Here is a 27,795-nt window from a genome sequence, read left to right as displayed (position 1 = left end):
AGTCTTCTTCAAAAAAAAAAAGGAATAGAAAAGTGTACTTGAGCATAAGTTCTTGAGATTGATCCAATCTGTCCAGCTATCCTCCACTAGCTTTACCAATATCTCCCATGCCTGGAGACCATGCCAGCCCTTCTTTCTATCCCTCCTCATTCACACTCACCACCCCTTTCTACCTGAAAAATAACTCACACAGACCCCGAATTATCCTTACACCCCCAAGCCCCACTCCCCCCATCAACCCGATAACTATCAATAACACCCACCACACTCCCATACGTCCCGGCAACCATACAGAACGTCCCAATGCCAATCACAAACACACACCAGATCACCATCGCCAGCCACGTCTTGCTTTTGCTTACTTTCCCCTTGCTCCAGTTATCGTACAGCCACATGCACCCCATCGGCTGGAAGGACATCAGCGTCCCCAGCAAGGCACCGACGAGAGAGACCAGCCCGTTAAACACGGGGATGGCGCTGGCAATGATGTATGCGGTTATGGTTATGCCTGCCGTGCAGGAGAGCCAGGTGAGCCAGTGCGTGGGGGTGTTGGAGGTGAGGTGGTGGGAGTTTTGGAGGAGGCGGATGAAGATTATTTTTGCGGGGAGCTGTATTATCCATTTATATTAGTATCTATTTCTATTTCCTTGTAGCCAGTCAAGTCAGGGCATAGAGGAGAGGGGCAATGCGAGGAAAAGAAAAGAAAAGAAAAGAAAGAAAGAAACACTCACATGAATAACCAACATAGTCGTAACGATCAACCCAGGCAGCGCAAACCCATACGCGATCTTCTTCACAAGCACCCCCGCGCTCCCCAGCGCCGGGGATGCCACGTAACTCCCGCAGAAGTAATACACCACTGTCCCGATCGTGATGTAGATTGCCGTCACGCCGGACTGGCAAACCAAAAGGGATTTCGTGTAGTATCTCGGATCACGCATCTCCGACACAATCGCGAAGAATGCCGGCGTGCCGCAGTACGCGAAGATCAGCGACGACACGGCCGTCATGGCTTCTGTGAATGACGGCGAGCCGAAGAGTTTGTAGTCGGAGGACCAGGGGCCGGACTGGGGGGCTGAGGCGGGGCGGTCTTGTAGGCCGACGGCGATGGTTACGATGAAGACTGTTGGTCAGTTCTAACTCTTAGCAGGCGATATGTGTATATGAGACACTCACTAGCTGTAAGGATACAAATCAATCCAATCCACGCGAGGAAGCTGAGTCGGCCGAGGGTCCGGATGCTCCCGAACATGAACCCAATGATTGCGGCGACGGCGACGAAGATCGCGGTGCATGCTGCGTGTGTTGAGACGGCGTTTAGGCCGATGGAGATGCTCAGCATTCCGGAGCCGGCTACGAAGATCCAGTCTGATGGAGTCAGCATCATCGCGAGGGTATCGGATTACGCTCGGACATACAGATCACGAAGGTACCGCCTAGAAAGGCACGGCCAGCGCGGCCGAACATCAGACCCCCAGCGTCTGCAATGGAGTATACCTCTCGGTGGTTCAGCTTGAAGACACCGATCATGTAGTCGGACCAGGTTGTGATGACGGCGATGGTGAGCATGCAGATGAGGCCAGGTATCAGGCCGAGGGTGTCGAATGCAGACGGGATGGAGAGGACACCCAGCCCGATCTGGGTTTTCATCATCAGGGCGACGGTACCGAGCCATCCTACCTAGACGATGTTAAGCATGTTTCTCGAAATAAGGATAGAGATGGCGACATACATCACGATAGTTTGGTCCATTCTCAGAAATCTCCCCAAAGACATCATCATGGGCCATAGCCGGGTGGTTTCGCACCTCCCCGACCATCGAGGGCACCTGTGTCAGATCCGCTGGTTCGTCTTTCATCTTGTGCTGTTCAGTCATGGTGTTGCTGTCAAGTGCCAGAGTCTGTTCTGTCACTTCCACTTTTAAGGAGGGTGTCAGATGGCAGGGCCTGAAGTAACGCAAGGGATGGTTCTCCTTTTAAGGCAGACATCTAACTACATGCAGGATTAGGGCATACGTAGTATCTTAAGACAAGCAGGCTGTATTTACGCTAATAAACTAATTACTTCCGCCGTCATCCTAGTCTGGGGCTGGGGAGAAAGTGGAACGCAATGGATGGGGCCACTACGGAGTAGTAGTGAAACGCAACGAGGCTTGAGGTCATGGTCATATCGTAAACAAGGACTCCGTAATGCAGATCTCTTATCGCCGTAGTCGGGAGGCTAGCCGTGCGCTATTTATCGATTGTCGGAAGGCTAAGCGATGCGTGCGGGGGATCGCCTTGCCCTGAACCGGTATGCCGCTGATATCAATGGCGTCTTGGATGACTGTGCTAATCTCCGGGGTTTTCCCTACACACACGGAGTCCGCTGTAGCCTATCTGTACTCTTCTGGGGAAGGAGCCTACCCCTTGCGGCTCGTGTCGTTCCAGAAGGGTAATCCCGCCTCCATGCGTAGGACTCCGTACATAGAGCTGCTGTCGAGGCATTCTCCAGCGTAGTCTCGAGATGCTTTCATATTGATATTCGCGAGTTCGAGTCCGGGAAGCTTGGCTTTAACGTCGTTGGCGATGGATAGAGCATGGTCGGCGTCTTTGATTGCCAGGGAGACGCCGAAGCCAGGTCGAGTGTCGAGCGGCGGTGCATATATTCCAGAAGTCAATCTGTCGACACAAGTCAGCAACGTGAAGTATTTCGAAATATCATACGACTGAAGAAAAGCGTGTCTACCTTTTCGAATAGCCCCCCGCAACGCCCCCAAACGACTCCGCAATCAACTCCTCCATAGCCTTCGTCCCCAGCCCCGTCTGCTCGGCGAAAACTTGAGCTTCCCCCACAGCTTCCATCAAATTAAGCGTAATGATGTTCCTGTTGACCAACAGTCACAAGTCAGCGCATCCACTCCCTTATACCGAAGAATAGCCGGTTCCGTAACCTGACGAACGGTGGAACTCACCCCCCAATCTTCAGCAACGCCGCACTCCTGACCTCCTCTCCACACCTAATAACCTTCCTCCCCATCACGCCAACGATATATTTCTCTACGTCACTGGCATTCGGCATCGGCCCGCCGATAGCAAAAACCAGCTGACCCGTGGCCGCTATCGCGGGCCCACCGAACACCGGCGCCGATAAGAAGATCGCCCCGAGACCGGAGAGGGCCGTTGATACGGACGATGTGGTGTCCGGGTGCACGGTGGAGCAGTCGATGAATATCTTCTTATCGAGAGAGGTCTTGGGAGTGGTTATTGTTGTGGCTGTTTCGGTGAGGATCTTGTCGTTTGCGAGCTGTTGTTTTATTAGTGGTGATTTTACACCGATGGAGCCTAGAAAGACGGGAGAGGGACTCACCATGGTGAATATGATGTCGCACTTTGAGACGAGATCAATTAGATCTGTCGCCGGCGTGGCTCCTAGCTCTTTCAAGCTGTCGCCGGAGGAGATCGTGCGGTTGTAGTATGTTAGACCCGGTTCTTGCGTTTTGGCGAGATGGCGCTGCAGGTTTGTCGCCATGGGGAGGCCCATGGAGCCGAGGCCATACTATATAAAAACAAGTCAGCATCAATTGCGCTTGTTTATACAGCATGCGCAATGCTTATCAGATGTGAGCAAGTATACCTACCCAGCCAATGCGCGGAGATGTCGGTTTCGCCCTCTTAAGAATCATCTTTTGTGTAGTCTGTCAATAGATGTCGCCCTTCATCCCTCGCGGCCAACCAGCGACGTAATGGCATTTTGTATTCCTACTCTCGACTTTATCTGTTGGAGACTGTCTTGGAGGTGATTGCGATAGGGAAACTCTTTGCTTTGCCTCGGAAACATTTCCGGGTGGTGAGGTGCTGGTGTCTCCAACAATCTCAGGTACCCCGCAGCCCATGCGGAGGGGTCACGGCCAACCGCCGGCCAACTTCCCGGTCAATTTTGGTATAATAATTTCTCTTCTGCCGGGTGTTACATTCTTCATCGATCATACACGTTTCTATCCAGTTACAGTCATAATAAAAAAACATGTCTTCTCTTCCTCACGTCCCCCCAGCCGGCGTCTGGGTCCCCGCCGTCACGGCCTTCGACCACAAGACCGACACCCTCGATGTCGAAGCCCACAAAAAATACTGCGCGTACCTCTCCCGCCACCTCACCGGTCTCGTCATTCTCGGCACAAATGCAGAGGCATTCCTCCTCACCCGCGATGAGCGCGCACAGGCAATTCGCGCTGCCCGCGAAGCCGTCGGCCCAAACTACCCCATCATGGCTGGTGTCGGCGCCCACTCCACAAAGCAAGTCCTTGAACTCGCCAATGACGCCGCTGAGGCTGGCGCCAACTACCTCCTTGTTCTCCCGCCAGCGTATTTCGGCAAGGCGACTACCCCAGCGGTCATTAAGCGGTTCTTTGCAGATGTTGCGGCGAAGGCGCCGTTGCCTGTCGTCGTGTATAACTTCCCCGGTGTGACGAACGGAGTTGACATAGACTCGGATACAATTGTTGAGATTGTGAAGGCTTCCGCGGCTGCGTCGCCGAGCGGCAAGAGCAATGTCGTCGGTGTGAAGTTGACTTGCGCGCAAGTTGGGAAAATCACTCGGTTGACGGCGGCATTCGGGCCGGAGGAGTTTGCTGTGTATGGTGGACAGTCGGACTTTTTGATCGGTGGGTTGTCTGTTGGCTCTGCAGGGTGCATTGCTGCGTTTGCGAACGTTGTGCCGAAGACGATCATGCAGATTTATCGACTATACAAGGAGGGGAAGGTGGATGAGGCACTTGCGCTCCATCGTAAGGCTGCTTTGGCGGAGTCTCCATGCAAGAGCGGAATTGCGACTACCAAGTTTGCTGCTGCGATTGTTTCGGCCACTAGTGCTGGGGTTGAGGATGCTGTTGAGAAGTACAAGCCCAGGACCCCGTACGAGGAGGCGGGAGAGGCAGCCAAGGCGAATGTCAAGAAGGTGATGGCTGAGATCATAGCTATTGAGGACAGCTTATAAATCAGTCAGGCCAAATAGCATATTCAACACAATAATTGTGAAACCCTTTTCAATAGCTACCAGATTTGATTTTCAGTAACTGCATGGGCAACCCAGTCCACATCGCCCGTGTCAATCGACTCTGCCACTGCCATGATTTCAGCCGTAGTCAGACCGTCATTCAGACTCGGGAGCTCCGGGACTCGATAAGCTGGCGGAAGTGGCGATGACATGTCAATCTGTTTCCTCAGCGAATCATCGCCTTGGGGGAATCGATCCGGCGCCAGCTGGTATAGTAAGTCGCTCATTTGCTCGAGTTCCGACTTCCGAAATTGCGCGATGAGATTCCCGCGGGAAATCATGTCGTCCAGTATTACGTAGCTTTTGTGTAGCCAAGGCTTGCGGCTTTCCAGTAATGCGGCATCTATAGCGGGCGCCAGCAACAGCACTACACTAGAGACGAATGTCGATTCGAGATCAAATGGAAGGAAGCTATCTGCAAGGTGTCAGTTGTGATGGTGCTTATTTCGGGAGGTTACTTACCCAGAAGGCTTTGCTCGTAAAGACAGGTGAGAATGTTGAGCTGATGCTGTGCAGAGTCTATGCATACTTGAAGCAGTCGAAGCACGTTTGCCGAGGAGTTCAATGTCTCAAGGCATGTATCGGCAGACTGGAATCGCATTTTCAGGAAGCAAAGCAACAGAGGTCGAGTTGCCAGGACAATGCACTAAATCTGATTAGCATATTCCGAAGCCTGATAAGTTCCAGACATACCTGATGATAGAGTAGATGCAGATGCGCTGACATCCTAGAGACCCCACTTATAGTACTCTTGTCCAATTGCAGATCGAAGGACCTCTGAAGGTCGCTTGCCAGATCTGTTGTACTCGCCAGTGCCGCCTTGGTTCTTAGCAAGAACTTTCGGTTGAGTCGTCCGTCGGTTCCGTACACGGCTGAGTCGGTTAGCAACGGCACTCAACATCAGCGATGTTACATACTGCTATTGATCTCTGCAATAATCTGGCACATCCGAATTTGCATGCCCAGAGCAACTACCTTCTGAGGTGAGCCTGGAAAGGAAGGAAGCTGGTGATGGATCTGGCTGTCGCTGATAGACTGAGGTAGACCCATTAGAGAGGTCATTTGTCGGTCGAGGACGTAGATGGTCCACCAGATCTTGCGGCACCTCTGAACAACAGCTTCCCCGAGGTGTTGCACCGGCATATCAGTGTGCATACCTTGGGCAAGTGCAATCCGCATAGCTTGGCCAATCTACACTGTTAGCATCAGCTAGAATTGTGAGGGTACGGGTCTACCTACAAAGTTATGTGCGGAATTTCGATAGTCAAGTGACTGGAGATAAAGTGCCACGCAACATAAAACTTCGGTTGCAAGAATGGGATCTCTCGCAAGATGTGTGGTATCCGGTAGCAGTTGGAGTGCCCTTGTGAAGAATTCACAACCCGGTGGTCGAGTATCCCGGTTTCGGTTCACCACCAGTGATTTCCCCAGCGCAATGATGACCAGGTAGTGGATATACCATAGACAGTCCATTGCCATCTGTTGCTGAGGGTCTTCATAGAAGGCATATAAACCACCCATAAACGCACCCTCGTCGAAAAGGTGATATAACTGGCCAGCGTGGAACTTGACGGCGTTGATAAGGTAGATCGAGTAGTCCAGAGTGGGGACTATGGGGGCTTCTGGATGAACTGTTGTCCTCGACCCATCCCAACCCAAATCATATGTTGACCCCTCAAAGAGCAGACTATCTGTCGGTAGTGCAGCGTTATAAAGATGTTCATGAGTCATGCTCAGTATCTTTCGAGCAAACGACCAGTTCGATGAGGTTCCTAAGTAAACTAGCCTTTGATGAGCTTCCTTTCGGAGACTAGATTCGGGACGGGAACTCACATGTCCTGCCAGACGCTGCCGTTGTGAAAGCAGACGGACCGGTAGACAGCGGATTGGTCAGGTCTGCACCTTCCATGCTCTGAGTTAATCGGGGATCCGTCACAGGGGCATTGTCGCCACCTATGGCTGTTAGATTCGTTCAGAAAAGACCAGGTTTGGTATACCATCATCAGGACGAGCCCTATCTTGCTCCACGTAGCTATGTAGACTTGACAGATCGTCCTCGTCTCGCTCCAGCAACGCAATCCTCCTCTGAAGATCCTCGATGAACCTAACGCCGTCAGATCCATGAATTCTGATAAGAGCAAAACCTTTCATACCCTCGGGTCACAAGGACCTTCTGATCCCTATCATCAAACACACAAGTCAACTTGCGCTTATGGCATGTATTGCAAGGCTGCAACCCAGAACACTTGATCTTCTGCTTCCGGCACCGTTGACACCTAGCGGGAAAATCTAAAGTCAGCAACGCACAGCAACCGCCAGAAACGACATACGCATTGGTCGACCTCTTCCTAATCCCATTCTCTCTATGTGATGCATCCATTGTCATATTCGTCGTTATGTTCGAGTGTGAAGCACGCAGATAATCGACACCGATATTGCAGTCGCCGTCATCATCGTTGTGGGAAACGGACTTTTCCCGAAAATGCGGGGAAGAGATAAGAAACGACGGTGGAGCCAGCCAGCCATGTCATTGTCCAGGGATGCAGAACCAGAGCCATTTTATCATTGCAGCGGATGACAGGAAATATTGCCCAGAATAGGAATGAGCTGGAGATCATGCAGTGAGAGCCCACATCTCCGTCGTGTTTGCGATTGGCGGTGTTTGATAACAACCATCGGCAGCCTTCCCGGTCTTGATATAGAGTTGCCGGCTGCCCTCCCGATGTTGGATTATGACGACGATCTGCTTCCCCGGACTTGGGAGTATTATAGACTGTTGATTCTGACCTTGGCAGGCTCCTCCACATTATCTTCGGGCTGATCCTTGGTCATTCACCCCGGTTCCCCGCAATGTCGTTCGGCAGACCCGATCGTGGAAGCAGCGCGCGTGGGATGCATCGGAAACTCGGTGCGAGTATTGTGACATAACAACTCAACACGCCATCTGGACTAAAAAGATATTCCGATTGGCCGTGGCCATTTTCGAAGGGTTGATTCGTGTCTTCCAACGCAAAGATCCAGGTTGTTGTCTGCGAGCGCGACTGAGTGCGATCAAATAGGTCTAGTCCAATATGGTGTCGACACCTGAGGCAGAAGGAAAGGACAACATATAGTTATGGATAACAACTCTCGGTCGTCGGTTCATGGATAGGCAGGTTAATATGGGCTCATCCATGGCTATCCCAACAAGAAGATCATATTAGACTGTTCTCTGAGACTTTAAGTAAGATGACTTTCACGAAAATCATTGACTCGGCCAACTACGTTGGTTAATTACTCTAATGACTATACCTTCTAGCAAAAGGGTACATTACAAGGGAGTGGGTGTACATGAGAATGTATTGTCTGGCTTAATTCATTGGTATTTGAAAAGAGCTATGCTAGGGTGATTTTCCGCGAGTATCACGGCCGCGCAAAGAAGAAATGAAAATATATTGACTGCATCCCTTGAGAGCAATCATGCGCCTCATAACATTCAATACACAGGCAAAACATTACTCATACGTTGACATAAAATCTTCATCAACCCTTCAGAAGGTCTTGTACAGATGCACCACGCCGCTCAAAGCAACAGCACGGTTAAAGATCCACTGCATCTCTAGCAGCGCCACCGAAGGTAATGGGTAGGATTCAGGGTCCTCAGTCGTAACGGTCTTGAGGCATGTTCGGCTGTAAATCTCAGTTCCTGTCTTGCTATCGAACAGCCTCATATCTTCGGGTCCTGTTTCAAGGTCACTAGGAATCTGGGGCAGTGTGGTCAAAAGGATCTCATTGGAGTATGCATTGTCCGGGAGCCAGAAAAACTGTACATTCAAAGACTTCCCATTCAAGGAGAGTTCGTTTGGTCTGAGTGCGAATCTAGCACAGGACCACAGCTGTGCGAGGTGAGTAGACAGCGTGAGAAGAGTCGAGCACCCGTGTGTTCCATCGAGTTTAGAGATACTCAGCCGCCATCGTGATACAGTATCCGGACTCTAGAACGTTTTTGCGCATTGCCAAAAGCATCCCATTGTGTTAGAGACAAATTGGTAAACGGGTGCGGCTGTCAAGGGCTCTGGTGCGCGCGTGAGGATACAAGCTCGCAAATCTCTTGTCCAGCACTGTGTCTTCTTAGTATCTGGTCTCACAATCACCGTCCGAAGGTACCTTCTTATCATCTGTTGCACTCTTGTCCGGAACTTCCTCCTGGCCGTACAGAGTGTTTAGGCTTTCCTGTTTGGCTGCAATACAGACCATCTTCGAATGACTCTCTAAGTTGAAATCCGACAAAGTATCTGCATGTCGCTTTGTTGGGTTCGTAGAGGTTTCTGATGCTGCACCGTCGGGTCCAATCTTTGTTGCTTCGATTACTTGCTTGTCCATATCTACGGGCCCGGCTGGTGCTGTGATTTTGTCCTCAATCTCTTCTTGCTCTTCGTATTCGTCTTCCTCCACCATCTGGCCGGTGTCTAGGTAAACAGGAACTATCAGCATGGGCACATCAAGCCAAATCCCCATCAGGATCTACTAACAGAGTCTTAACATGTTCAAAGCCGAATCTCCTTGAAGAAGCTCGCGTATCTTTGACCGTGTTCCATCGTTTTCCTTTATGGACTGAAGCATATTCCGGAGGCTCGAGGTATCAGCAAGCCAGATGCAGGCCCAAATCGCTGTATTCACATGGGTAATGCCGGCACCATCAGAGATGGCCTGGATGAGTGCCGGACGGTCAGCGCCGTAGAGAGGTTCTGTGGCTAGATTATGGCTCATGGTAGCCGCAGGGGGGTGCTCGTCATGGGCTCGGTCTTTGGGGCAAGAAAGCGGTGTGTAAAGATCACGGTGAGAAAAAAGGTGAAGATGAGCAGTTGGAGGTAAGAGGCAAGGGAAGAAGGCTGAGAGAGCAGGCGCGTGTTTGATGGATGGTCAACAAGGGTAGTGCAAGTGGAAGACAATTGAGAGCTGATTATGCACACGCGCCGGGTTTAATGAAACTTCATACTAGGTAGGTAGCTACGGTAAGCTAGTCTTTCTAGAAAACTTGATTATTGGCTCACACTAACATGCTATGCTCTGTTCCTAAGAAACCTAATCAACACAATCGCGTCTCGCCATGGTTGAGTCCCTCCTCCTGCTTGCAAGTACTGAGAAGAAGAGCACATCCTCGCGCGATTCACGCCCTCGGGTCACTATGCAAGGGAAACCTTAATACTTGAACACGCATCCCCATTCGGCATTTCCCAGTGCAGGTTGCTCGCCTTGAAATACATTTACTGAGGCAGCAACAGGGGTCATCAGCATCATGTCGCTAGGAACTAGATATCACCTGCAGTCTGAGATCCTCCCACTGTCAGCGAAATGGTAACATCATCCCACTGCTGTCTCAGCATGTAAAGAAGAATGCTCTTAGCTAGCTCCTTTGGTGTGCCGTCCGTGTAGTTTGAGTATTCACCGAGATCCGTCATAAGTACCAACTGCAAATATTCATGCAGCTTCTGGTTCCATTCTTCCTCCGGTATCTCGAACTTCACTGCATTCCACACGAATGCTCTGAAGTGGCTCCAGAAGTTCTCACCACTATCGTCAGGACGGCCGAACGCAGCGGGATCAGTTGTCCTAAGCTCGGGCTCGTAGTAAACCGTGTCGAGATACTCGAATGCGTCACGGACATCGGTAATTGGTTTCAAAATCCGACTTCTGAGGCGCCTGACCAGATGGTCCTGGGCTTGGCCAGACGTACGGCTGGCGAGGTAGGCAATCCTGTTGCTCGGTGTCTTGAATTGGCCTGGATTTGCCGTAAACGTCAGCTCCATAAGGTAGCGCCAATTCGCGAACTTGGGATCTGTGCCATCGACGAGCTTTGGGGGATCAGGTAGACTCGTGAAAGACGGAGAAACATGAGGTGTATCCTGAACTCTCAGAGCACCACCAGCGGACATAGTCTCTACTGCCTCCAGCATCTTCATCAACCCGGCGTTCTGGTCTTCAAGGATCTTCTGTAGTTGATCTCGATCTTCCAACTTCTTGCCCAGATCTACAATGCGCAGCCTGCTATTCTTCTGGTGTTGTTCATGCATGGCCAGTTGAGCCTCCAGCTCCACAATCCTCGCTGTATACTTCTGCTCCTCCAGTGTGTGCTTCGCAATTGTACTCTCCAGCTCCGAGACATGGGCCTTCTGCGCTTCTTCCTTTCGCTGTAAACCCCAAACCTTCGCCTCCAACTCCTCAATCTGCTTTTTGTGGTATCTCTCACTCTTCACCTTGATCGACAGCTTATCCTCCAACTCGTCAACATACTTCCCATGTGGTGGTCGTCTTCTTGCGTGATCAAGATTGTCTTCCAGGATACGAATGTCGCGCTTGTAATCCGTATGTTTGTGCTGGAGGTTTTGGATTGCGCGCACGTAGGAGCTCTGTTGCTCGTAAAGCGCATTGAAGAGCGGGCCTAGCTGGTCTCGACTGTAATTGTCCCATTGGTTCCGGTCGATGGTGAACTTGCCGGGCTTTCCGCAAGGGGCGGGGGCGATGGCCTTTAGCGTCTGCGTAAAGCTCTCCTGGGCCTCGGTGGCGGTCATCTTGTGTTCGTAGCAGGTATCGTTAAAAAAAAGAGACGCCTAGTCCTGAGTCTAAGTGTTAGGTTGAAATCAGCAAACACTGGGGCGCAGGCGGCACTGAATCAGACCTATACAAAGATTGCAAGGAAGAGTATAGAATATCGAGTACGATAGAGCGGGATTCGATATTTGTAGTAAAGCCTGGGTTTAAAAGGGGGAGACAGAAATCAGACCCGTGGACAGTTGTGTGGGAGGTGAAGGGGAGGCAAGTGCTCGTACTGAATTGAACAATTTATGTGTTAGTCGTGACCCTCAAATCCTGGCCAGATCAAGCCCAACACAACAAATAATCAAGCACTCAAGGCTTTGTCCACTCACTGAGAAAGCTTACGAATACAGGCAGCTTTTTATATCAATGAATTTACTGCGTACTGGTACAGAAATTGCTTGTTCCAGCCTCTCTTCAGTTGATGCTGTGTAGTTTGCAATATATATACCACTAATTCCAATCCTACACAGAAAGGTATCGATTCACAAGAGCGATGAGGCATCGTTATGAACTAACTTTAGTACTTTGCAGAGAAGAAGAGTTCCGTATACAAGCGCTTACAAGCACAACTCAATGGATCCATGATATTCAAAGCTTGCCTCAGCTGTTCTGCAAGTACATAATAGCAACGGAAGATTGATCATAATGATTATCCGATCACGCTTGCCAACATACCTTCCTTACAGATTGATTCGAAGGCTTGGTATCATAGAGATATGTCCTATTAACAATGTTCTTTCACCACATCAAGCAGCGATCCTGTTTCAGAAACGATTGCATAAAGTTAGATCTGATGGATTGACAGCTGTCAAGAAAAGTAGTGCCGCTGGAACAGAGAATATGTGACGAGATACTCCTCAGTCGAGTCACTACCCTCTCGGTCTCTTCGGAACGGCAGTGGGCTCGGCAGCCCAAGTGGCCCTCCAGGTCCGATAATTTCAGGGATTTCTTGCGTTCGGACCGAAAGATTACGGTCGAGGCCCGGTCCGCTGTGCAACCCGCCGTCGCCTGTAAACGCTCGCTCTCCTTTTATCGGGTTATCTCCCCTATCAGGTCTCAGATCGGTAGACTTGCCGTCAACAAGGAAGTACTCGTCCCTCAGAGACAGCGGGGACATGCGCTCCGGTTTATCAGTTGGAAGCCAAGGGCTCAGCGGTGCGTCCCGGTCTTCATCAAGACTATTTGGGCTGGGTTCCTCAGAGCTTGTCTTGCTATCCTGTGAGTCGTTGCCGGCTAGTGTGTCCAATGTGAGATAATATTCCATGCCTCCTAGATTCCCGAGCTCGACCGTCGGGGGCGCGTCATTGGAATGGTCTTCCGTCACAGCAGATACAGCCTGCATGTCATTGTCTACTCCTGTTGTTGGTGGTGCTGTCTTCTCGTCAGGCAGCTGAATTGCCACTTCGTCATTGATGGTCCGGCGGCTCTCCAGGCCAGAGGTACCAGTGGCATAAGTATCGGTACGCTCGGTGACTTCTATTACACCGCATGGTACCCGTCCTACACGGGATTGGTGGGAAGTACCCGAGGACCTGTGAGATACGCAACCAGCATTGATCTCCTCGGCTGTACCGTGTGATACTTGCAAATCATCAGCTGGAGCGTCTGAACCAGTCTCAGCCAGAAAGGCTGCTGTTCCTGTTAGACTGGGGCCAGAAGTCATCAATTCCTGTAACGGAGACTGTAAACTCTCGTCGGTACCGTTACGATCGGGACCATTGGACGGGATCAACACCCATTGATCATCTAACTTAGCCGCGGGTATATCATGGAACACATCGCTGTTCCGTGCTGTACAGATTCTAGGTACATTCCGATCCGACAGATCCGGAATCGTTTCCACCGGAGAAACAGGAGTACGATCAGACTCCATGCTTGACGCGGGTATAGATGATGTAGAGGTAATGGCTTTGCGAAATTTGCTCTTTTTGCCAGTGTAGTTGCAGCCAGTTCGATATAGATCAGTTCCAAAGTCGTAGTCCTCTTCAGTGCTAGCTTCGGATACGGTTGATGAAAAGAGCCGTTCGTTCGGGTCGGAGGAGCCCTCGGCAGAATCGGATGACAGCCATAATCCATTCGCAGCATGATCGCCGTCAGCGCTTTGAGTAGCGCGTCTGTGCAGGCCAGATCGCAGGGCCTGAAGTCCTGAGCGAGCGCGTCGTAGAGACCTTCCGGGGATGCTCTGCACCCAGCGCATTGAGCCGGTGGAATGACTTGCTGCTGGTAGGCTTCCCGACTCCTCCAGACATGCACTCCTCCTCAGACTGGGGTTGTGGCGAGGATCATGTGGGTTGAAAACTGGATAATGAGCGCTTTCCTCGCATGTTACCGGCAGCGTCGGGGGCCTCGAAAGCCTAAGAGTAACATGTTAAGGCTGTCAATATCAGCGGAGGGGCAGAAACAGCCGCACCTGCTCCTTCGTCTGGAAGAGCGAACCGAGATGGAGAAGTTCGACAAGTGGGGTGGAGTTTCACCACAGTCCTCGTCAGACGAGACCATTTTCTTGGGCGCGAGATTTGATAGTACCAGACCCTTATCGAATGCAGTGTTCTGGAATGCCAAGAGAGTCTAGTAACGAGTTGGAAACACCCTAAATGGTGTTTGAGGCATCACTCTGGATGTCTGGGAAACAAAGAGGCGCTGACAGCCACCTAAATGCATTCCCAACGTCAGACAGGGAAAAGAGGAAGGTGGAGGGCTGCAAGGGATTCGATTGCAGCTTCCCTCTGAGAGCAAAAGCGATCTGGAAGAGTGGTTAATGATGAGCAATTGAGTAACATTACACAAGTCAGAATTGAAAAGGCTTACTCCATCTTGTAAGTGCAGTCTATGCTGTATACCAAGGCAGAGATTGGAATAATTGCGTGGTCAAGCACGCGATGTTGTGCAGAGGGGGACAAACAGCATGGGTTGGTCATGGGGGGAAGACTGGAGAAAGCTGGAGGAGGCAAAGCCGCAGAGGGCTAGCCCGAGACATCCATGGAATTCAGCAACCCCCTTCCCTTTTCAACTCTACGCTGCCACCACAACCCTTGAACAGGTTTCGCAATTCCTCTATTAATTTTGTAGTCGAGCTTTATCAGCGCTTTAATCTCTTTTCACTACAAACCGACTCTTTGAGCCAGCCCAATAGGTCTCTTCGTCATGGCTGCGACCCAAGCTGTCTCCTTCAACGAAATTATTCAAGCCAGTAAGAACACCACCGCGAACCTCATCCGATCAGCCAACGAGTGTCTCGCTTACACGGCCACCTCATCTAGGTCGCCAGAAGAAGAAGAATGAAGAACTCGCGAACAAGCTTCTAGGGAAGAACAGGAGAGCCAGCGCACCCGGCTCGGGTGTTGGGAAGGCGCAGAATGCGACACCTGGAAGTCTCGCAAGTCGAATTGGTGTGACAAAGGTACAATAACGCGTCGGTGCTTACTTCTCGGAGAAACTATTTACTTATTCGTCCTCTCGCTATTCCTAGCGCTCCGCATCTACGAATCCCGGATCAAAAGCCAGCAGTCGAGCTGCCTCCGCCACCGGGCGGAATACAGCCCCGATCGCGAAATCGACTCGTCGACGCCGCCCTGATGAAGACCGCCTCATGTCAGCGCTTAACCCAGCTAAGGGTCAGGCCAATGTGCGTAACAACAAGGGAGGAATAAACATCAAGGGCGCCAGCTCAGCGCCTTTTGTTGTGGTTGGCAGCAATTTCGCCCCTGGCACCACGGCCGCAGATATCCAGTCGGCCATTGAACCAGTTTCTGGGAAAATACTCACTTGTTGGGTTACTTCGCACAACCCTACAGTAACGGCAGAAATCACCTTTGCTGAAAAGACGGCAGCCGAGAAGGCTGTGGCTAACTTTCACAATCAGCGGGTAAGCGGATAGATGCCATCAGAGGATTAATGCTGATTTGTTGAAGGCTGATGGTAGGCTTCTTTCCCTGCAACTCAGCTCTTCCGCAGCGAGCGCAAACACGAGCCGAGATGTATTCGATCGTCCTCCGCCAACCGGACCCTCCTTCAACAATCAACGTGAGCAAGCAGACCGGGCCCGGCGATCACAACGGACAGCTGAACCAGCGGTTCAAGATGGACGATTCGGGTTCAACGAACAGAACAACCATCCTCTGGACGCCAGAAACGGCGGCCGCGGCAATAACAGAAGGGGCCAGAGGGGCAGGCGGGGCGCCGGCAGAGGGGGCGCAAACCAGGGAACCCAGGAAACCAGCCTCTACAGCGATGAGATGATGGTGGATGCTCCCCCGCAAAACTCAAGAAACAGAGGCAACCGGCGATAATACTTTGCGCCTTTCGACTATCAAAACAAGATGAACACTGGTGCATTGGAGCGCATCCGTTCCGTAGCCTTTATTTGCTGGCGTCCGGAACGAGGCATGTATGCCACAGGCCTTGGTCAGTGCCTGCGGCCACAGTATATCATCGCAACACGACGGTAGCCGTTCCTGCTACTGAGTATATTATGACATGTATGGACATTGGTTATTCCTATCCTGTCAGTGCTGCCACTGTCAGACGTTGCAGCAGTTGCCAAAATCAATAGCCTTGAATTTCGCCATCATGAACCCCGATGGCGATGTGCTCCAATGAAGACGAGAGGAATCAACTGTGCTTCCAATTAGTAGAGCCATCCCCCAGATTGGATAATCAGTTTAAGCGGACTCTCAAAATATAATATAATAGACCAAGCTTTTTGTTATCGATAAGATCGTATCACGTGCAACAACAAGAGATCAACACCAGGATTTCTATTGCACCAGAATGCTCCCAGTGTTTTCCGCACGCTTTATTAAATACAATGCCTGAATTTCCATGATTTCAATCTACCTCCTCCCATTCTAACCTGCTCCGCAAGCACCATTAGCAGCGTCGCCCGCCCATACCTTGAAAATGAACAATGCGACACCGCGGCTCCTAAGCCGCCTCCTCCGAAGCACACCCCGAGCACTCAACAACCGCGCCCGAAGATACAACTCCACAGCCACATTCGAAACGCGAGAATGGTCCACCCCTCTTGCGCGGACGCTAGCAAATGCGATTAAAACGACTGGCCCGATCCCAATCGCTGCTTTCATGCGCCAGGTGCTCACATCGCCTGAGGGAGGATACTATACCACGAAACCAGAAGGCGGCGGGGAGGTTTTCGGGAAGAAAGGTGACTTTGTTACCTCGCCGGAGATCTCGCAGGTGTTTGGCGAGTTGGTGGGAATATGGACGATTGCGGAGTGGATGGCGCAGGGGGGGAAGAAGAGTGGGGTGCAGCTTATGGAGGTTGGGCCGGGCAAGGGGACGTTGATGGATGACATGTTGAGGGTGAGTGGTACATTCTGTCTTGACTTTGAGGTCGTGGTAGGAGGGGCGCTGATTGCTGGGTAGACGTTTAGGAATTTCAAGCCTTTCAGATCGAGTATTGAAGCGATCTATCTGGTCGAGGCTAGCCCTACGCTGAGGGAAGTTCAGAAGCAGCTGCTCTGCGGTGATGCGGTTATGGAGGAGACGGATATTGGTCATCGGAGTACAAGCAAGTACTTTGATGTCCCTGTGATCTGGGTGGAAGATATCCGGTTATTGCCGCATGGTGAGTGTCCCGGTTTACCTTCAGGGCGCAATCACTAAGACGGACACAGAGCAAGAAAAGACACCATTTATCTTCGCGCACGAGTTCTTCGACGCCCTCCCAATCCACGCCTTCGAATCCATACCCCCTGCGCCAGAAGGTCAATCCCAAGAACAAGAGATCATGACGCCTACAGGCCCAACAAAGCTCCACCGACCATTGCCAAAAGCCGCAAACACTCCCCAGTGGCGCGAACTCCTAGTCACTCTCAACCCGAAAGCAGTCGACGAGAATATCAAAGATGAGCCAGAATTCAAACTAACACTCGCCAAAGCATCAACACCCTCCTCGCTGGTGATTCCCGAAATCTCCAAACGATACCAAGCGCTCAAGACCCAACCAGGCTCAACCATTGAAGTCAGCCCGGAGAGCCGCATCTACGCCTCAGACATTGCGCGCCGCATCGGTGGTTCCTCTCAGCCTCCACGAACAGTGACGAAAGGTGCCGCTGCTACGACTGCACCGCCCGCACTCGCCAAGCGGTCTCCCTCCGGCGCTGCCTTGATTATGGATTACGGGACCATGTCCACGATCCCAATCAACTCCCTCCGTGGTATCCAGAATCATCAGGCTGTTCCAGCACTCTCGTCACCGGGTCTTGTCGATGTCAGCGCAGATGTGGATTTCACTGCTCTCGCGGAGGCGGCTATTGACGCTAGTGAGGGCGTTGAGGTCCATGGTCCTGTTGAGCAAGGGCATTTCTTGCAAGCAATGGGCATTGCGGAGCGGATGGCGCAGTTACTTCGGACTGAGACCGATGAAGAGAAGCGGAAGGTGCTTGAGACTGCTTCAATGCGGCTTGTTGAAAGAGGTGGTGGCGGGATGGGGAAGCTTTATAAGGTTATGGCCATTATTCCTGAGAATGGGGGGAGGAGGAGGCCGGTTGGGTTTGGGGGTGAGGTTTTAGCTTAAAGTACCAGGTAATCTGTTGATTGTACAATAGTGTATATATATATCGAGGTAGTTACCTCAGATTTGGGGTCTGTCATTCAGACTAGTTAGTTCGAGCACATGAATAAGAGTCCCTAATGCCCATTCCTCTAACGAGCCGTACGTGCCGTACGTGCCAGTTCTACGATTGATCGAAGCCGCCCAGGCGCCCACTTCTCCAGCGATAAAACAAAAAGTATCTAATCAGTCTACCAACAGGCAGCCTTGATCCAAGCTACTTCCCTCCCCACCTGAAAATAACACAAAGCAGCACGAGGGTATCAATAATCTATATCATAATCACATTTAAATTCTCATTTCCATATTTCACCTCCTAATACTCCCTCCAAATATCCTCCACCCAAGCCTCCGTCAGCCTTACATCGCTCCCATACTTCTCCTGCCACTGAACAAATCCTCCCTCCAGGACAAATACCTCCTGCTTATGTGACTCCTCACTCCCGAGCAACCTCTCTCGTTCGCGCGCATACCGCAGCGCAGCTGATGGCCCGCGCTGCTGGCTGAGCGCGCAGTGGAAGACGACTTTCTCTTTGTCTTGGAGGGTGCGGACAAGTTCGGGCATGCGGACGTCCAACGTGGAGCTTGGGACCCAGGTTGAGGAAAGGATGTGGCCACCGATGTGGTCTGAGGATGTTTCGTTAGTGCTTGTAGGCAGATGAAGTGGGGGAGGGGAAGTACCTGAGTCCCGGACGTCGATGATTGCGAGTTTGCTAGGGGATGATGTGGTTGTGGAGAGAATGAGGGTAGAGAGGGCCTCGCGGCTCAGCCGAGGGAGATTTGCGATTGTTATTGAAGACATTTCCACTGATCTTTTCCAGTGATCTATGAGTGTTCCACATGTTAAAGTCGTCGAAGTATGCGGGCGGTCCTCCGTCGATCCCCTCACGTGACATGCGGACCCCTGACCTGGAAAAAGTGAACTCCGCGTTTCGACCTCAACTCCGGTGATATCTCCCCATCCGCCTCTCCTCCATCAATCCACCAGGAGAAACCCGCTCAACCGGCTCGTGCGGCCTCGCAACATCAATTGGGATATATCCGCCATACCCTAAATCCCACGCACAGCCATGGAGATGCGCCTCCTAACCCGCAGCCTCCGGGCCCGCCCAACAACACTCTCCCTCCTCACCCACAAACCACTCCTCAACACACAAGCAATCCGCTTCAACTCCTCAGACTCAAACCGAAACCCAACCCCCCCGCCAACCGAAACTCAAGCCCCCGCTCGCCCACCAGCTTCTCGCGGCAGCTACCAATTCATCCCGGGGGGCGGTGGTCCTCCAAGAACCCGAGGCCAAGCCTACGACTCGCTCTTCAAAACCGCCCGGTCACCAGCAGTGCGGCGCGCGCGCCAGCCCCTCCGATCACCCTCCCCGTCCGAGTCCGGTCCACGCGTCAGCAGTGAATTCGACAGCATAATCGAGGGGCTCAAGACCGCTGAGAACCGGCGCGTGTCCGCCCACGGCGAGAACGTCGCGATGTACCGGGAGAATCTAAAGCTGCAGCAGAAGAAGAAGACGAAGCCCGACCTCAAGCTCGATTCGACGCTGGGGAGGCAGGTTGGGGTGAATTTCCGGATGGGGGTGACGGTGCATCAGGCGATTGGGAGGCTGAATGCGACGCTGAGCTCTAATGGGGTGAAGCAGCAGGCGTATGCGCAGAAGTTTCATGTGAGGAAGGGTCAGTTGAGGAAGCAGCTTAAGGTTAAGCGGTGGAGGAGTCTGTTTAAGAAGAGTTTTCAGTCTACCGTGCAGAAGATTCAGAGGATGCAGGCGCAGGGGTGGTAGGTTTGGGGTTGTGTTGTTTGAGGATTGGGTGATATAATTGGGTGATCTAAGCATGGAATGTATAGAATGGGCTGTTTGATAAAGACCAGTTGAGTTGGCATGTATACTATATCTCATATGTACCTGTGTTTCGTTTCTTTTCTTCCTCATGTATGTTAGAACATCCGCTAACTATAAGGCGGCCGAAACAAGTGTCCAAAAGTCTATACTATAGCCACATATCTACTACCCAGTGCATGTCAACACAAGTACAGTACAAATACAAAGTATAAGCACATCACATCACACCTCATCAATCCCTCTTCCCACTAGACCAAAACCCTCCATATCCACTCCCAGCACCTGATCCTCCAGCCGAATACCCTCCATACCCATTCGCTTTCCCCCCATTACCAAACGCAACACCAACAGCCCCCTTCCCACCGCTTAGAGCAGGCACCCCCAAGATACCATCTCCCTTCCACCCTTTCCTCCGCCCACCCCCATTCCTCTCATAGTAGAGCGCCGCAACAGCCCCCACCGACGCCGCAAGCCCAAAAAAGAACAATTTCGAGAAAAGCCACCCGAGCACCGAAGACCCAGACTCAGAACCAGAACCTCGAGAGGGCCACCCAATGCCCCTCCCACCCTCAATCCAGCTAACATGAAACGTAAACGTCAACGGTTCCCCGCGGATAACCTTCGTCCCATGCCCAGCTGTCCAGGGTTCGCGGGCGGCCTCGGAGACAGCAGAAGCTTCTTTCTCAGCAGATGGTTTCTGCTCGCCGTTTCCGTCTTTGGGTTTCAGGAGCGAGAACTCGAATTCAGGGACCGAGTAGGCTGTTCCAGCGACGATGTACCCCTGTTTGTTTTTCTTGGGTTTGCCATTGACACCTAGTTGCGGGATGTTGTGGGCTAGCACGTTCATGTCTGTCCAGATGTGCAGGTGGCTTTTCTGCAGTGTTCCTTGCACGGCGAAGGTGATCGGCGTGTATGGTGGTCCGTCGTCGTCGAGGACGGAGAGGGTGGTTCCTTCTTCTGACTGGGTGCTCTCATCGTCAGATTTCGAGTCTGGGGTTGTGGGGATGTCTATGGAGGGGATGAGGGGTGCTGTTGGGACGCGGCAGGTCATGGGGACGTCTGAATGCACGTAGTATTCGAGGAGGTGGTAGAGTTCGTCGGGGAGGGAGTCGATTGTGCAGTTTAGTGTTTCGGAGACGCCGAAGCGGAGGGCGAGGGGGGAGGAGGTTTCTTTGCATATTGGGAAGGGGATGAATTGGAGTTTTCCGAGGTCGTCGGTTATCTGCAGGCGCTAATTAGTATAGTTGGGAGCAGAGATGGGTGGTTTGTTTGTTTGGCGGTTCTTGTGGCGGTTCCGGGTGAGGATGAGGGAGGATGGCATACATGTTCACCGGAGTCGCTGCGCGATCATTGTTAGTTTGTGTACTAGATATGGTATGCGCAATGGCCTTGGTAAGGGTAGAGCTCACATTGTCCGGTTCAAACAGGTCACTGGCATGGGTTGGCCACGAGTATAGCCGTCGGCTCTCCCCGCGGAGGAGATTTGGGGCAAGCACGAGACGCCTGCGAGCAGGGTCCATGAGAGAAGATTTCTGCCCTGGAGGGTCATGATAATGAGACTGGCCGCTGATAGCGGGATGCACGTTTTGTGAGACCTTTATGAAGAGGAAGAGCGAAGAAGAGGAGGAAGAGGAGTTGGAGACACGGTGGTCGCCCAGGCCAAACCCAACCAGCTTCCAAGGTTGCTTCGGCGATCTTCCGCGGCGAAGCCAATCTATGCTTGTGCTCCACCCAACATTTAACCTCACAATTATCCATCAACATGAAACCGTCAAGAGGAGTATATTGTACTTTATTTGAATGTCGAATTTGTTAGTCAGGTGCGAGTCCCTTATCCCAACTACGTAAGACATGTCGAGGCTAAAAAAAAAAATACAGCATTGCTCGTTCCAATCACTCAGCATCGCAATAAAAAGCGCATTTTTACGGGCTTTAGAGATCCTGCTTGATGCTGGATTCATGACCCTTCCCGATCCCTTGTGATCTTGAAATTTTTGAATAGCACATTGAACCTCAATGCTCAACTAGGGCTTCCCAACTCAAATCGATATGCATCCTAATAGCATCTTCTGATCCAAACGCAGCAACCCATTCAAGTCCTCCAGCGGCACATACACATGGGCATACTATATAACAGGACTTCCCACTCGAGGTGGGCGATTTTAAAGCGTCTGTTCCGTTCCATCTCGAAGAAAGGTGGAGCGAGGGTCGAGAAGCTCTGGCAGGGTTCGATCCGTCATCGCTCGAAGGTCATCCTCAGTTTGGTCAAGGCGCCGGTCGTCAATAGTGAGCCGAGCAATAAAGGCTGTCGTGGCATGCTGGCCATACCATTCCCTTCGGGGCTCGACATCCAAGCCTGATGCCAGAATTAGATGGCTTTCCCGGTGATAGAGAGGGGAGTCTCACCTCGAGGATGTCTATGAAGGTAGTTCTGTACAATACCCAGCGCAGCGAGCATCGCTGCCGTGACTCCGAAGACGATCGAGCATATGACCTCTGCGGTCATAGAGGGTGAATCTTGGAAATGGAGTTGTAGCAGAGATATGTTTGGTTAAGAGGGGGATAGACACGTGTGCCTTGAGTAGTTTTCTCCCCAGGCGGCCTTAGAGACTGCTGCATGATGTTCAGCTTCTCAGATGGAGGGAGCATATCTTAGCTATATATCCTCTCAGCAGGCCAGTGATGAATATGCTGTTTGAGCCAGGGAAAAAGAAGCCACGGGAGGTACAGGGGTCATAGAAGGATTGCAATGTTGGCGCAGCTGTTTACTCATTTGTTATTGGGGGCTTTCTCTTGAGCCAGTGCCGGCTTTTTGGGTCCTCGAGGTCTTAGAACCTACTGACAGTGAGCGGTGCCCGTAACTAGACCTCAGGGCACGGTCTAATGCAACGCAAAATCCCTCAATCGGTTAAGCGCACCCTAAAGTCGTCCCTCAATCGGTTAAGCTTGATGGAGATACACGGCAACCCAAAGTTGTCCTCTAATGGGTTAAGCGCACCCTAAAGTCGTCCCTCAATCGGTTAAGCGCACCCTAAAGTCAGCCCGGAAGAAGATTAGAGGCATTTGGGTGGCAAATTGCGGTCCGCAATAAATGCCAGCTTCCTGAGCAAATCATTTCTTGGCAGGAGAGCGTCTGGGTTGAGCCTGTGCTGGTTTCGATAGGAGGTGCAACTTGCGGTAGGGGCCTGTGCAGGGCCGCTCTGGAGGATTTGAGCCGGTGCTCGGGTTGTTGGCGTTCGAGGCCAGCCTTGGCTTGCTGCATGAATGCAGGAGGCAGTGCAGAGTGACTTGCGAGGCTCCGGTGCCAAATAGTTATATTCTAGCTTGATGCCTTTGTTGATCGCGTTATTTTGTTGTTTTGTTTTTTGAAAAGAACAATAGCTCTCTTTGAGATATTTGAGATATCGACTCCTTCTCATCTCCTTTATACCATAAGCATTAGCCCGCGGCATTCGAGGAGAAGCAAAAACTACATGGTAGCAATATGAAGTCAGTATCTGCCGTCTGGGCATGTCATTTGTGCCCTCGAAGCTATACGAGAGCATTCAACCTGCAGAATCACCTGCTCATCCATGACAACTTGCGGCCTTTCGCCTGCACGGTGTGTAGAATGTTGTTCAACCGGAACCATGACCGGAAGACTCATGAGAAGCTGCACTCTGGGGAGAAGAAATTCGTCTGTAAAGGCTGCGGTAGACGCTTCGCTCGCTCCTCCAACCTCAAACGACACCTTCGCAGTGAGAAGGGCCAGCGTTGTTGCCGATTGATGCCGGATGAAGAGACGGTACGGAGCGATGTCACAACTGATCCTAAGATCACCGAGATTCACGGACAAGAGCACAACCGGAACCAAAGCTCCACCTCGAGCTCCTCATCAGAGCAATCACTCGCGGAGCATCGTGCCGCAAACACATTGACAGATATTGCGAGGGCTGTGCCTGAAGCCGTTGAACAACATCAAAGTTCAGTGACAGGACGACTCGGTACCACTTCGGCGATGACACTCCTCCCTCTTGACTTTCCCAGCTAAGGTATGTAACGCAGTCAGTGCCTGACAGAAGACGAAGACTTCAATGTTGACGACTTGAGTATTAGCACCGCGCGTTCAAGCCAATTTGAACAGACTTGACTCACAAACCAAGCTCTTCCTGTCTTACAAGCATAAGCGGATAGGCTTATTAGAGACGATCCTCAAAGAGAAAGGTTTGCGACTCTCCCCGGATCCAGAGAGCTTACAGGTTCGCGGCTAATGTTTCCGAGAAGGCTACGACGTTGAAGCGGAGTTGAACACAGCGGTCCACAAAGACAATGCCCCGTTGGGCCTTTTCGAAACACAGAACTTCTCTGATGAGTTTCTCCCGGACTTCTTAGATTGACATTGGCCCTTAGATTGGCCCTAATTCCGGTTACTTGCCGATAACCCGAAGAGTCAAGAGGTCGACTGATGCTCTTGAATAGCCAAGGTTACGAAGCCCAACCAGCAAGCCGTCATCAAAGTTCAGTGATACCGGATGTGTGGTCTCAATTCATCAATATCATTCTTGAAACGAGTTCAACCGTCCAAGTATTACACATGCTAGCCTCGGAGCTGGCTTTCTGGCTGGAGTTATATGCTGAGAACTGGTGAAACTTGGTCTGCCAAGTTAAGCGCTTTTTGCTCAGGCAAGATGTCGGAACTTTCTCCGCATCGAGCTCGCAATGGCCCAGTAAGGATGAGTAGGAGTTACGGCAGTGTTCACTGTAGGTAGGCCTCATAAACAACAGGCTGTCGTACAAGATATCCAGGCAGGGATTGGCGCCTGGAAAGTGGGTGCAGCAAGGTTAGGTCCACTGTGAATGAGTCCCGTCAACTAGAAATTCGCGTTACACCCGGGGTCAGCGTGCGAGAATGCTCTCTAGCTCTACAACTTCAAAGGTAAAATTAAAAAATTCATTTCTCAAATTAAAACAAGAACACCGAAAGATATGTCCCACTCATGTCCTCGTCAATTATCCACAGTTTTCCAATACTTTTCCTCCCAAAAAGTCATGACATGCGGCTGAGACGAAGCGCTCTACGCAAGCTTAGACTTCTCCTTGAAGGCAAGGAGCAAACCGCTGGTGGAAGAGTCGTGGCCACCACCCTCACCGTCGGTCTCGAGCTCCTTCTGGATCTTCTTGGCAAGGACCTTGCCCAGCTCGACACCCCACTGGTCGAAGGAGTTGATGTTCCAGATAGCTCCCTCGGTAAAGGTGACGTGCTCGTAGTAGGTGATCAGGGCACCGAGAGTGGAGGGTGTGATCTTCTGGGCGAGAATGGAGGTGGTAGGGCGGTTGCCAAGGAAGGTCTTGTGAGGGACGAGGTTGTCGGGGGCACCCTCGGCTTGGACCTCCTCGGGGGTCTTTCCAACCATCAGAGCCTCAGACTGGGCAAGGAAGTTGGATGCGAGCATGCGCTGGTGCTTGCCGCCCTCGACGGGGTTGTGTGACTCGACGGCCATGAGGAAGTCTGCGGGGATGAGCTTGGTCCCTTGGTGCAGCAGCTGGAAGAAACTGTGCTGGGCGTTGGTGGCGGGCTCGCCGAAGAGGATGGGGCCGGTGGTGTACTTGACGTATTCGCCGGTGCGGGTGATGGCCTTTCCGTTGCTCTCCATGGACAGCTGCTGGAGGTAGGCGGGGAAGCGGTGGAGGTACTGGTCGAAAGGAGCAACGAGGTGAGTCTGGGCTCCGAAGAAGTCGCTGTACCACACGCTCAGAAGACCACCGAGGGCGGGGATGTTCTGCTCGAGAGGAGCCTCACGGAAGTGCTTGTCCATGGCCTGGGCACCGGCAAGGAATTGGTGGAAGTTGTCGTAGCCGATGTAGAGGGCGACGGAGAGGCCGATGGCACTCCAGACGGAGTAACGACCGCCGACCCATGAGGCAAAGCCGAACATGTTCTTGGTGTCAATACCGAACTTGGAAACCTCCTCGGCGTTAGTGGAGAGGGCAACAAAGTGCTTGGCGATGTGAGACTCGTCCTTTGCGGTCTCGAGGAACCACTTCTTGGCAGTATTGGCGTTGGTAGTGGTCTCAGCGGTGGTGAAGGTCTTGGAAGCGATCAGGAAAAGGGTGGTCTCGGGGTCGGAATGCTTAAGAGCTTCGGCGATGTGGGTGCCGTCAATGTTGGAAACGAAGTGCAGGGTGAAGTCGGGGTGGCCGTAGGGCTTGAGAGCCTCAGTGACCATGACAGGGCCGCTAGAGCTTGTCAGATTGTCTCAGAATTTGAAGTGCAAGTAGACTTACAGGTCAGAACCACCGATACCGATGTTGACGATGGTGTTGATCTTCTTGCCAGTGTAACCCTTCCACTCGCCACTACGCACCTGCTCGGAAAACTCCTTCATGTGCTCGAGAACGGAGTTGACATCCTCAACGACGCTCTTGCCCTCAACCTGCATAGGCTCGTTGCTGACATTGCGTAGAGCAGCGTGGTAGACAGCGCGGTTCTCAGTGAAGTTGATAGGCTCACCAGCGAACATCTGATCGCGGAGCTCCTCAACACCGGCCTCCTTAGCGAGCTTCACCAGAAGGGAGAGGGTCTCCTCGGTGAGGAAGTTCTTTGAGAAATCGAAGAGGATCTGAGAGTTGTCGACGGTGTTCTTGAAGGAGCGGCTGAATTTCTGGAAGCGCTCGGGGTCCTCCGCGAAGCGTTCCTTGAGCACGATGTTGCGACCAACGGAGTTGTGGTGCTCCTGGAGCTCCTTCCAGGCGGGAAGCTCGGAAGCTTGAGAGAAAGCAGGCATTGTGAATGTGAGGGTAGAGATGAGTTTGAGGGAGGGGTTGTTGTAGAATGCCTGAAGAAGAATTGGCGTCAGTGCGGGGCTAGAGCAGCGGGCGTCGAAGCTATATCAACGGCGATGGGATGGGGTGACACGTACCTCGGGATGAATTGGAGAAACAGAAGAAGAAGACAAATGAAGATCCGGTGGGATGAAGCGCAATTAAATAAGTATGAAGGCTGCAGAGAGGAACTTGGCAGAGGGGATGACGCTTCGGGAAGCTCAAGCTGCAGTCCACTTAATGGCGTAACCGGCCTGTTGAGGTCCGTGGAGGGGCTGCGTGGGGCACCGCGGGCTTCCAGATCGTTTCTACTTGAATTATCCGGTGAATAGTCTCGCGATGATCACGATTACTATTGACCTAATCAATCCTTCTCGAGGTCAGCTGGACACAAGAATCTGCCTGCTGTGTATGTTTGTCAGACATGCATTCTAGATTTGAACCACCGCGTACAACTTCAATCAGCACCAGATTCATCCAAACTCTCCATTTCCGCGCTCGCTTTTCCTGACAATTCCATTATCAATCCTTACTTGAGCTGCTCGAGATATTCGGATTCCTCGGAATTATGCCCCGTCTGTTTCTCCCCGATAATGGAGTATTATCTGGTCTCGCACTAAAAACCGCCTACTTCTGGGGAACCAGTCCTATAGCATCAGTTCTATTCGCCAATGGACCAGATGTCCATACTGTCAAGACACATACATCTGCTGACAAAGTCAATAATAATCGTTGACAAAGCTGTAGGTATGGTACGTCCCTAGGAGATGCAGAACAATCTTTTGTAGATTGAAATGTGCGGTAGGCGCGCCTTGCCGTGGTAATATGTTGTTGGTTTACGATCCGCTCATCAATAAACTCTTTGCTTGCAGCATTGGTGTATACCGACCGTTATATATAGATGAGAGGACCGTCCAGACTAGATGAGACTGACAGTAGCATAGCGCCGGCGTATAG

General features: G+C 51.8%; 15 protein-coding genes across 15 annotated transcripts; 5 read left to right on the top strand and 10 right to left on the bottom strand.

Moving 5' to 3' along the window:
- Positions 1 to 185: 185 nt before the first annotated feature.
- Positions 186 to 1,858, bottom strand: BJY04DRAFT_207924 (transmembrane amino acid transporter protein-domain-containing protein; the record flags this gene model as incomplete). Its single annotated transcript, XM_073713921.1, has 5 exons — positions 186 to 608; positions 732 to 1,123; positions 1,177 to 1,368; positions 1,419 to 1,680; positions 1,733 to 1,858. 5 exons carry the CDS (start codon positions 1,856 to 1,858, stop codon positions 186 to 188), a joined length of 1,395 nt encoding a protein of 464 aa, XP_073570565.1.
- Positions 1,859 to 2,020: 162 nt separating this feature from the next.
- On the bottom strand, positions 2,021 to 3,741 carry BJY04DRAFT_190749 (NAD(P)-dependent oxidoreductase). The gene is made up of 5 exons (XM_073711548.1): positions 3,620 to 3,741; positions 3,349 to 3,537; positions 2,954 to 3,285; positions 2,728 to 2,865; positions 2,021 to 2,660 (listed from the first exon to the last, which is right to left on the bottom strand). Exons 1-5 carry the CDS (start codon positions 3,662 to 3,664, stop codon positions 2,402 to 2,404), a joined length of 963 nt encoding a protein of 320 aa, XP_073570564.1. The 5' UTR covers positions 3,665 to 3,741; the 3' UTR covers positions 2,021 to 2,401.
- Positions 3,742 to 3,936: 195 nt separating this feature from the next.
- BJY04DRAFT_70385 (dihydrodipicolinate synthase family protein) lies at positions 3,937 to 5,195 on the top strand. The gene has a single exon (XM_073720900.1). It carries the CDS (start codon positions 4,006 to 4,008, stop codon positions 4,972 to 4,974), a length of 969 nt encoding a protein of 322 aa, XP_073570563.1. The 5' UTR covers positions 3,937 to 4,005; the 3' UTR covers positions 4,975 to 5,195.
- Positions 5,031 to 7,420, bottom strand: BJY04DRAFT_207920 (Zn(II)2Cys6 transcription factor; the record flags this gene model as incomplete). The annotated part of the gene is made up of 9 exons (XM_073713920.1): positions 5,031 to 5,449; positions 5,497 to 5,680; positions 5,728 to 5,906; positions 5,952 to 6,225; positions 6,274 to 6,815; positions 6,868 to 6,987; positions 7,032 to 7,138; positions 7,188 to 7,310; positions 7,365 to 7,420. The coding sequence occupies 9 exons, from the start codon at positions 7,418 to 7,420 to the stop codon at positions 5,031 to 5,033; spliced, it is 2,004 nt and encodes a 667-aa protein (XP_073570562.1).
- Positions 7,421 to 8,564: 1,144 nt separating this feature from the next.
- BJY04DRAFT_218904 (uncharacterized protein) lies at positions 8,565 to 9,783 on the bottom strand (the record flags this gene model as incomplete). The annotated part of the gene is made up of 4 exons (XM_073716417.1): positions 8,565 to 9,008; positions 9,069 to 9,134; positions 9,181 to 9,482; positions 9,546 to 9,783. 4 exons carry the CDS (start codon positions 9,781 to 9,783, stop codon positions 8,565 to 8,567), a joined length of 1,050 nt encoding a protein of 349 aa, XP_073570561.1.
- A 542-nt stretch (positions 9,784 to 10,325) lies between these two features.
- Positions 10,326 to 11,585, bottom strand: BJY04DRAFT_218903 (uncharacterized protein; the record flags this gene model as incomplete). Its single annotated transcript, XM_073716416.1, has 1 exon — positions 10,326 to 11,585. The coding sequence occupies one exon, from the start codon at positions 11,583 to 11,585 to the stop codon at positions 10,326 to 10,328; it is 1,260 nt and encodes a 419-aa protein (XP_073570560.1).
- Positions 11,586 to 12,182: 597 nt separating this feature from the next.
- Positions 12,183 to 14,327, bottom strand: BJY04DRAFT_70369 (uncharacterized protein). Its single transcript, XM_073720899.1, has 2 exons — positions 14,024 to 14,327; positions 12,183 to 13,967 (listed from the first exon to the last, which is right to left on the bottom strand). Exons 1-2 carry the CDS (start codon positions 14,110 to 14,112, stop codon positions 12,422 to 12,424), a joined length of 1,635 nt encoding a protein of 544 aa, XP_073570559.1. The 5' UTR covers positions 14,113 to 14,327; the 3' UTR covers positions 12,183 to 12,421.
- A 288-nt stretch (positions 14,328 to 14,615) lies between these two features.
- On the top strand, positions 14,616 to 16,283 carry BJY04DRAFT_190739 (uncharacterized protein). Its single transcript, XM_073711547.1, has 4 exons — positions 14,616 to 14,803; positions 14,874 to 15,013; positions 15,083 to 15,478; positions 15,525 to 16,283. The coding sequence occupies exons 1-4, from the start codon at positions 14,758 to 14,760 to the stop codon at positions 15,900 to 15,902; spliced, it is 960 nt and encodes a 319-aa protein (XP_073570558.1). The 5' UTR covers positions 14,616 to 14,757; the 3' UTR covers positions 15,903 to 16,283.
- Positions 16,284 to 16,391: 108 nt separating this feature from the next.
- On the top strand, positions 16,392 to 18,294 carry BJY04DRAFT_70351 (class I SAM-dependent methyltransferase). The gene is made up of 3 exons (XM_073720898.1): positions 16,392 to 16,935; positions 16,999 to 17,200; positions 17,250 to 18,294. Exons 1-3 carry the CDS (start codon positions 16,513 to 16,515, stop codon positions 18,149 to 18,151), a joined length of 1,527 nt encoding a protein of 508 aa, XP_073570557.1. The 5' UTR covers positions 16,392 to 16,512; the 3' UTR covers positions 18,152 to 18,294.
- A 52-nt stretch (positions 18,295 to 18,346) lies between these two features.
- On the bottom strand, positions 18,347 to 19,092 carry BJY04DRAFT_190736 (phosphatase YCH1). The gene is made up of 2 exons (XM_073711546.1): positions 18,869 to 19,092; positions 18,347 to 18,814 (listed from the first exon to the last, which is right to left on the bottom strand). The coding sequence occupies exons 1-2, from the start codon at positions 18,987 to 18,989 to the stop codon at positions 18,504 to 18,506; spliced, it is 432 nt and encodes a 143-aa protein (XP_073570556.1). The 5' UTR covers positions 18,990 to 19,092; the 3' UTR covers positions 18,347 to 18,503.
- Positions 19,093 to 19,100: 8 nt separating this feature from the next.
- On the top strand, positions 19,101 to 20,362 carry BJY04DRAFT_190735 (mitochondrial 37S ribosomal protein bS21m). Its single transcript, XM_073711545.1, has one exon. The coding sequence runs from the start codon at positions 19,258 to 19,260 to the stop codon at positions 19,975 to 19,977; it is 720 nt and encodes a 239-aa protein (XP_073570555.1). The 5' UTR covers positions 19,101 to 19,257; the 3' UTR covers positions 19,978 to 20,362.
- On the bottom strand, positions 20,270 to 21,586 carry BJY04DRAFT_218897 (uncharacterized protein; the record flags this gene model as incomplete). Its single annotated transcript, XM_073716415.1, has 3 exons — positions 20,270 to 21,259; positions 21,361 to 21,376; positions 21,447 to 21,586. 3 exons carry the CDS (start codon positions 21,584 to 21,586, stop codon positions 20,270 to 20,272), a joined length of 1,146 nt encoding a protein of 381 aa, XP_073570554.1.
- Positions 21,587 to 23,028: 1,442 nt separating this feature from the next.
- Positions 23,029 to 23,592, bottom strand: BJY04DRAFT_190728 (uncharacterized protein). The gene has a single exon (XM_073711544.1). The coding sequence runs from the start codon at positions 23,580 to 23,582 to the stop codon at positions 23,091 to 23,093; it is 492 nt and encodes a 163-aa protein (XP_073570553.1). The 5' UTR covers positions 23,583 to 23,592; the 3' UTR covers positions 23,029 to 23,090.
- Positions 23,593 to 23,647: 55 nt separating this feature from the next.
- BJY04DRAFT_218895 (C2H2-type zinc finger protein) lies at positions 23,648 to 24,067 on the top strand (the record flags this gene model as incomplete). Its single annotated transcript, XM_073716414.1, has 1 exon — positions 23,648 to 24,067. The coding sequence occupies one exon, from the start codon at positions 23,648 to 23,650 to the stop codon at positions 24,065 to 24,067; it is 420 nt and encodes a 139-aa protein (XP_073570552.1).
- An 886-nt stretch (positions 24,068 to 24,953) lies between these two features.
- Positions 24,954 to 27,167, bottom strand: BJY04DRAFT_190725 (glucose-6-phosphate isomerase). Its single transcript, XM_073711543.1, has 3 exons — positions 26,937 to 27,167; positions 26,302 to 26,852; positions 24,954 to 26,253 (listed from the first exon to the last, which is right to left on the bottom strand). The coding sequence occupies exons 2-3, from the start codon at positions 26,799 to 26,801 to the stop codon at positions 25,092 to 25,094; spliced, it is 1,662 nt and encodes a 553-aa protein (XP_073570551.1). The 5' UTR covers positions 26,802 to 26,852; positions 26,937 to 27,167; the 3' UTR covers positions 24,954 to 25,091.
- Positions 27,168 to 27,795: the final 628 nt, after the last annotated feature.

Source organism: Aspergillus karnatakaensis, assembly GCF_047715665.1.
Source record: "Aspergillus karnatakaensis strain CBS 102800 unplaced genomic scaffold BJY04scaffold_28, whole genome shotgun sequence".
NCBI lineage: Eukaryota > Fungi > Ascomycota > Eurotiomycetes > Eurotiales > Aspergillaceae > Aspergillus > Aspergillus karnatakaensis.
The sequence above is the reverse complement of the archived record's forward strand: the minus strand, read 5'-3'. Positions and strand labels throughout refer to the sequence as shown.